This window comes from Beta vulgaris, chromosome 9 (genome assembly GCF_026745355.1).
Source record: "Beta vulgaris subsp. vulgaris cultivar EL10 chromosome 9, EL10.2, whole genome shotgun sequence".
Lineage (NCBI taxonomy): Eukaryota > Viridiplantae > Streptophyta > Magnoliopsida > Caryophyllales > Amaranthaceae > Beta > Beta vulgaris.
In genome coordinates, this window is record NC_079210.1 from 41,488,082 (window position 1) to 41,495,989 (window position 7,908).

The 7,908-nt window shown below is 29.5% G+C and overlaps 1 protein-coding gene across 1 annotated transcript; it reads right to left on the reverse strand.

Moving 5' to 3' along the window:
• Positions 1 to 247: 247 nt before the first annotated feature.
• On the reverse strand, positions 248 to 3,213 carry LOC104903840 (cytokinin riboside 5'-monophosphate phosphoribohydrolase LOG5). Its single transcript, XM_010691966.4, has 7 exons — positions 2,881 to 3,213; positions 2,690 to 2,787; positions 2,537 to 2,567; positions 2,323 to 2,422; positions 2,149 to 2,219; positions 1,889 to 2,032; positions 248 to 769 (listed from the first exon to the last, which is right to left on the reverse strand). The coding sequence occupies exons 1-7, from the start codon at positions 3,046 to 3,048 to the stop codon at positions 659 to 661; spliced, it is 723 nt and encodes a 240-aa protein (XP_010690268.1). The 5' UTR covers positions 3,049 to 3,213; the 3' UTR covers positions 248 to 658.
• Positions 3,214 to 7,908: the final 4,695 nt, after the last annotated feature.

The following is a 7,908-nucleotide window of genomic DNA, read 5'->3' on the forward strand; positions in this document are numbered from 1 at the left end:
AAGATGAGCATAAAAAATCCAATCTTGTATTTATACATTTTTAATATATAATATTAATATATAAATAAATCATTAAAATCCTTCTCACTAGACGAAAAAAGAATTTTTAGGGGAAATCCCCATAATATTGGATGATAGCGACTATGATAGGATAATATTGCCTTTACATACTATAGTGCTGATTGCTAAATTGAGAACTAAACAAGAAAAATACCAAAAATATAGACATTTGCAAACATGGAGGATATACATAAAATAAAAGTACTATCATTATAATCTGGTTTACATACAATTCATTGATGATAGAAAGTTAGAAACTTACATACAACCATGACCACCTTAAATATGACATTAGGTATTTTTCTTTTTTGGATGTAGCAAACGTTAGACGGATTCAAAAAAGAGAGCCAAAAGCTATGACCAAAAACATCTTGCAACATTCCATCACCTAATTCACTTCATGGATTGGCCAAACAGTACTTTACCTTTTCATGTGGTCAGTAATTACTAAATTGAGTTTTTTTTTACCATGCTATAGTTAAAAAGGACCCCAAAAGGAATTTTCTTCTTCATCCTTCTTTTAAGCTATTTTCCCTTTCAATCAGCAGCAAAAACTTTAAACAAAAAAAAAAAAAAGTTGATTTCTTGATGATCATCTTTAGATAGCCACTTCAGTCTGCAAAGTTGGAGTGTTGAACACAACCTGTTGTTGTTGCTGCTCTACCTCCCACATTGACTTGGCTAAAACTCCATTTACTGCCTCATATTCCTATATTTATCAAATACAAAATTGATAAATATAACTTGACAAAAGCTAACGGACGTCCCGGGACGCCAAATATAACTTATAAGGTAACATATTGTATAATCATATCATTATTATCTAGGATATTGGATAAAATATCATTTCATACTATTATAAATGCCTATGAAAGGATTTCCACTAATGGTGATGGACATTCATCAAGGTTCATCTATAGTGGTAATCCCAATCTTATCCATGAAATTATAGAATAATGACCTTTTATATATACAATGTAATAAATAAGGTTGACATGACAATATGACTGGTTTTCCATTAGTTTATCAGTCAACTTTTCTCAATACATAGTTATAATATATTTCCCCATATTGTTAAAATTGCATTTTTCAAAGTCAAGCACAAGAAATGGTAATGATTACTAAGATGAGAACCCTTATGCTATTGGATGTTATTTTAGTCCTCTTTGATCTATCCAAAATAATATTACTTCCCTCTCAAAGTCTTATTTAATTCTTTTTTTTCCATATATTACACTATCAAACATGATTATTGTTTTTTTTTTTTATAGAAAATTACCTTTTTATTTCGTTTTAAATGCAACAATATATATCAAATATGACTTCGAACATTTAAGACTCTAGGCCTTAGTTTTTGAATTACAAATTCTTACGTACAATGTTTGATGGTGTGATGTGAGTTATTATTAATAAGACAAAATATATCAAATATGACTTTGAACATTTACGACTCTAAGCCTTAGTTTTTGAAATACAAATTCTGACATGCAATGTTTGATGGTGTGATGTGAGTTATTATTAAAAAGTTACGTCGTAAATTATTACTATTAACTAATGAGATTATTTTTAGTGACGGTGTGTGACGCATCACGCAGAAAACGATGAAAATTACACTACTAGCTAAGCTAATAAGAGCACAAAATTGATTCTTACACTCACTTGTCTTAGGTGCATTAAATTATTAGTACTTACAAAAAAAGACTGAAAGAGATAAGATGAAGAACAATGGTGAAAACTCTAGTGGAGATTTAATTTGGCCACACAAAGAAATAAATAAAGATAAGATAGATTCAGATTTTAGAGGCTTAAGGGAAAAAGTAGGACCCACCTCAAGCTTCTGAACAAGTTCTTTAGCAGTAGGGGCAGAGACAAAAATGTGGCGCTGTGATGGAGGGATGAAACCATCATCCACTGCTTTGTCAATGAAAGTTAGCAAAGAGTTGTAATAACCATCAACATTAAGCAAACCCACCTGCACAAAAATTTAATCATGTTACAATCATCAATTATTTCACAAAAATAATAATTCTTTTTTTGACCATATCTTATATAATTCATGCAAAAACATGAACACAAAAATTTACATACAGGTTTGTCATGAATTCCCAGTTGTGCCCATGTTATAACTTCCAGTAATTCTTCCAATGTTCCATACCCACCTGTGAAAAGATTTAATCAACAATTATTTTTTAAAAAATAATTAAGATGTAAATATTTTGTTAATTAAATTTGTAAGATTTTTTAGTGGAGAAAAAATGGGACCTGGAAGAGCAATAAAACAATCAGAGTGGCGGGCCATTTCAGCCTTTCTTTGGTGCATATTTGCAACTGGTCTCAGTTCTCCAACTGTTTCTCCAGTAAGCTATATTGCATATTACCAAAACACATAAACATTCCCTCATTAATATTATTGAAAAAAATAAGAAAAAAATCAATGTTTTATGAAATTAAGAGAAAAATGCCAAATTTTTCTTACCTCTTTTCCCATTAAAGACTTGGGTATAATTCTGTTGAAACAAAAACACAAAAAGAAAACAACATAACAAACAAATATTATTAGGCCATAATTCTTAAAATTCAAGATTTTTTTTTAAAAAAAAGAAGTGATTTTTAGGTTATAATTTTGTACCCAATAACATGGCCTCCACCTTGATGAACAGTTTGAGAGACTAAACCCATTAGTCCAATACTCCCACCTCCATAAACAAGATCTAATCTTTTTGCAACCTTCAAAAAAAAACAGGCAAAAAAAACATTAAAAATATAATAAAACAAACATTTTTGGATAATTTAGAGGAAAGAAAAAAAAAAAGTTTATACCAGTTCTTGGCCAAGCTGAATGGCGGCTTCTCTGTAGGAGTCTCTCTTTCCAGTGCTACTACCACAGAAAACACAAACACTCTTAAATCTTGAAGAAATTTGAAGATTATTATTTTGTTCCATAATTTTCTCTTGTGGTAACACAACAATTTGCTTCTCAAAACACATAATTTGTTGGTTTATTTGATTTTTCTCTCTCTCTCTTGTTTTTTCAGTTTCTGATTTTTTTGTTTCTGGAAAAAGGGGGACAAATGGTGATTGGTCAAGGAGAGGTCGGTCCACTATATAGAGAGAGATGATAGTAGTAGAAGTAGTAAAGGAGGTGAAGGACCATACAATGACTATATAAAGTATATATAGAGTGTCTAAAATTAAATAGTTTAAGGAGTACTATGGCTATGTTTAGTTCACCTGAAATTTCCTGATCTGAACTTATCTGATCTGATCTGAACTTATTTTTTCTGATCTGATCTGATCTGATCTGAACTTATCTGATCTGATCTGATTACAAGATCTTATCTTTTAGATTTTCTCAATATAGAAGAAAAAATATAGTCATGTGGGGTCACTTTATTGATATTCAATTATTATAATTTTTACTAATATGTAATGAAAGATATAATGATTTTTAAATATAAGCATAATCTGAACTGAACTGATCTGATCTGATCTGATTTGATCTGAACTTATTTTTTCTAATCTGATCTGATTAGATCTGAAATAAGCAAAAATAAGGTGAACTGAACATAGCCTATGTCTTGTTTTTATTTACATGATATTTTAAAGAAAAATTGAATTATTAAAAAAAAAAAAAAGTATACTTTTTGCTTTGGGGGACCAAATTGCCAAAAATAAAAAGTGGAGCCCCTTTCTTTTTGGAAGAAACAGTATTAAGAGGATGGAAATATTGAATTGAGTTGGAGGAGGACAAAAAGGATGGATTGGCTTTTACTTGTTCTCTTGCCTCACCCGGTCCCTCCACGTGTCCTACACACTATTTTGGTAATTCTCTGATTTTTTTGAGGTAGCTAGAATAACATTTGCAAAATGTGAAATTTATGTGTACCACAATCCATGTTGATGTGGAAATTGGAATTGTGGATGATAGTGTGACTTGTACTTCGTCTGCTTCATAAAGAATGCAACGCTTAAGTTTTTCTGATCTTTCATTAAAAGTATCATTAATTATATATTAACAAATAGGGAAATTTTCAATAATAATCCTGTATTATAAAATAATTGTAATAGTAAACAGTTTTTCTTTTGAGTTTCAAAAATAATTCTATACTCAGTAATATTATACAATCATGGCATTAATGATGGTTTAATCATTACTTCAACCATTAGTGTTATTGGTTTACCTAGCCCAGGTTAATTCCAACTTACAACTACCACCCAACCCACTGACATCCCATCCAACCACCATAGTTCCACCCTTCCACGATTGTTCCACCGCTCCACATGAACCCCACTCCACCACCAATGTCCCACTTCTCCACTACTATCCCACCTCTCCACCAATGAGAAGAGAAATCACAAGGAGGGAAAGAGTAACGAGGAGAGAGAAAAAGTCATTGGGAAGGAGAGAGTGACGGGGTATGGTGTTTCCGATGGAAGGATGGTGGTGGGGTGGAGATTTAGTGGGTTAGGAGTGGTTTGGGGTTAACTTGAGTAAGGATAGTAAATGGGTTTAATGGTTGAAGTAACAATTTAACCATAATTAATGTCACGATTGTATAATATTACTAAGTATATGGTTACTTTTGAAACTCAAAAGAAAAGCGATTTACCATTATAATTGTTCCACTATACAGGGTTACCAGTGAGAATTTCCCTAATAAATATTATTATATTTTAAATTATACATTAACATTAATTTAACAAAATATCATATGACTATAACATATTTATATAGTGGTGAAAATTTGTGGTCAAAGTTTGTAAAGTTTGACTTTAAAATTGCGAGTGTTGCATTTTTTTGAAGCGGAGGAAATATAAATGACGCATGTGATATAACATATGAAAGATAGGTTCTTTGGAAAATACTATCATCTTGAATTTTTCATTTATTGTGATACATATAAGTATTTTGTCAATAAATTGTTGTAAAGTCACGTAATTTTATCGCACGTTATATATTTTAGATTATTATTTCAGATAATATAAGATATTCCCTAATGAAATACAATCAAATATAAGAAAAACTCAACTCAACAAAAATACTAAATTATGAGATTTTATGTATATATGATTTGAACTTGTGCAGATGTATGTGCTGCATTTTTTTATTATTAAGTTGTTATTTTTTTCCAACTTTATTGAATTCAAATAATGATTCAATTCAACATTTTACTCATTCGGGTTTGATTGTGGCGTAGCTCTATAATTCGGAATTGGTTTTGTTTACCGTTGGATGAACTGCATATTGATTTTTTTCGATTTTAGTAGAATTTTATTCTACTATTATATGGGTAATTTCATAAAAGAAACAAAGAGTAATCTTTCTTGAGCATTTAAAGTTGAAAGAATATCAAATATGAAATTATATTTCACGATATTTGTTACAACATATTATAGTTAAAAATATTATAATTGTGATATACAAATTTATAAATAAGTAAATGAAACAAATTAAAAACGCATCAAAATGCACGGGATGTTTTTGTTTTGTAAATTTAAGATTTTAGGATATTTATCATAAAATCATGGTTTGAATATTAGCTTGTGATTTAAAGTTCTCATAATGATATCGTGTATTAAGAATATATTATAAAACCGCTTATGACCCATGAATTTACTGATTGATGTAGCTAATGTTATGGCGGAACATATGACCAACCTTTGCTTATGAAAAAAGAGTTGACTGAAAAAGCTTTTACTTCGTCGGTTCCTTCATTTAGAGGCTCATGGAAGACTCATGGAAGTCACAATTTGAACCAGTATTACTGACACTCAATCATGCAAGCACTTTCACTCCATTTAGAGGCATGATGAACAATGAGATTTAATGTTGTAGCTAATCCGTAATGGGTATTAATATCTTCATTTGTAGCTTAATAAATTGGATAAATCTGTTTCATGTCAATCTTGCTATTTTACTCCCAAAAACTTCATATGTATATTTGATTTACCATCATTGTTAATAGGTATTAACATTTCATAAACTACCTTTTATAACCATTTATTTCAAAAAACTATCTTGTATAAAAAAATTCTTTCAATATACTATCATTTTATGTTTATAGTTAAAATTTATTGTGAAATGATTGTTGCCTTAAGAATTGCTACCGGTGGGATAGCGAGGGAAACGAGAGGTGAGAAGAGAAAAGCATTTTTTGGTGATCACAATATCGGTTGTTAAATCTCATTTATGGTCAAATGATAGTATATTGAAAGAAACTTGTTATATAAGGTAGTTATATGAAATAAAATCTCTAAAAATTAGTTTTTTTTAAAAAAAAGTTGGTTATAAAAGTTAGTTTTGTGAAATTTTGACTTGTTTATATGACACTAGTGTTTTTATGAGCAATTTAAGAAACACATTTCGAATTATAGTTGGTTTATTTTATTGCAAGGAATGTACGGTTAAATAACAATTGGTGGGGAATATTTTACAAAAAAAAAATGTTCGATTAACCAACAATTGATGGGTAACTAGTTATTAGGCTTGGGCTATGCCTCGGGTAAGAAATATTTTCATTTATTATTATTGTATTATAAAATAACACTCAATACAACTTAGTCTAGTGCGTGGTTAAATATTTAGTATATGAACTTGAGGTCACGGGATCAAAACCTATACCATGCAATTTCTAATATTTTTGTTGTACATGAATTACGTGAACTAAAACTCTCTAGGGAGAACGCCACGTGGCACAATTCCTTGTTTAAGAACGCCTTTTAATATATTTATTTATATAGATATTCTATAAAAAAAAGTAGAACCCTTGAACTATTGTTAGTTGGATTAAAAAAATAGCCACCTAGCTAATACTATAAATTTTCTCTCATGCTAACTAATTAACATAAAGGGTCCGGTTTATATCCGAGTTTTAGTGATTTGTTACTTCAAATGAAGAAATATGAATTGTAATTACATTACTATATACTTTAAAATACAATCATCAGATAACAAACAGAAATACGAATGTCAGGTATCCAGGTTAACGGAAATTTTATATGCTTAAATCACTATTTTTTTTTTCTCAATAAGTTGTAATGTAGATATCAAATATTTTTCTTATTAAAAAATAGATGTGTTACGAGTTGGTGGGAGTATGTTTTATAATAAAAGTAGATGTGATTAGAGTTACTCGGCAAAAAAGTTCAAGTGTTAGAAAACAAATATATTGATGGAAGCATGTCAAAAATAGAAGTGTTCAAACTAATTTGAAACAAATCGTTAAAAAAAAAGTTGTTCAAACGATTTTGAAACAAATAGATTATTTATTTGACAGCTGATATAAACAAATGAGAAATATTTTCTAATTTAATTTAATTAGAAGACTAAGGAGTAAAACTTATGACACTTTATAACACTTTTTATAATAGGTTTATACGAGTTTGTCCCCACACATTAAACAAATTGAATTAGTCTAATAATGGTCGAATATACACTTTATGACACTTCCTTATGTTTGGAATTGGACAAATGAGAATCTAATCTTCTTACAATTTGGATTCAAAAATATAAATTAGTACCCCAAATTTTTTGTGTTGTTGACGCCAAGAGTACGTAATGTCAGTTTCCTCTTGCAAATTGTAATCTTTGATCTTAAAATAAATTTATTGACAGCAGCTAACAGACTGGTAATCTGTTATAATAATATTAAGAACATGATATGTGACCATCAAGTATATTTGCAAAGATAATAAAAAAATAAATTCTAAGTGAGCTCATCCATGTTGGCGCTAGTTGATCCCGCTGATGTATTTTCTTATTATATGTCACACACGCATTGAACAACTAACATATGTACATTTTATGATCAAATCATATCTTTGACCTATTTAAGATATCAGCATGTT

What these genes read in the sequence shown, in the direction of transcription:
- LOC104903840 (XM_010691966.4), bottom strand. Translation starts at nt 3,048, where the DNA reads ATGTGTTTTGAGAAGCAAATTGTTGTGTTACCACAAGAGAAAATTATG. An exon ending in TGGGAATTCATGACAAACCT is followed by an intron (nt 2,033 to 2,148) that starts GTATGTAAATTT and finishes ATTTTTGTGCAG; the next exon opens with GTGGGTTTGCTTAATGTTGA. An exon ending in AACTTGTTCAGAAGCTTGAG is followed by an intron (nt 770 to 1,888) that starts GTGGGTCCTACT and finishes TGATAAATATAG; the next exon opens with GAATATGAGGCAGTAAATGG.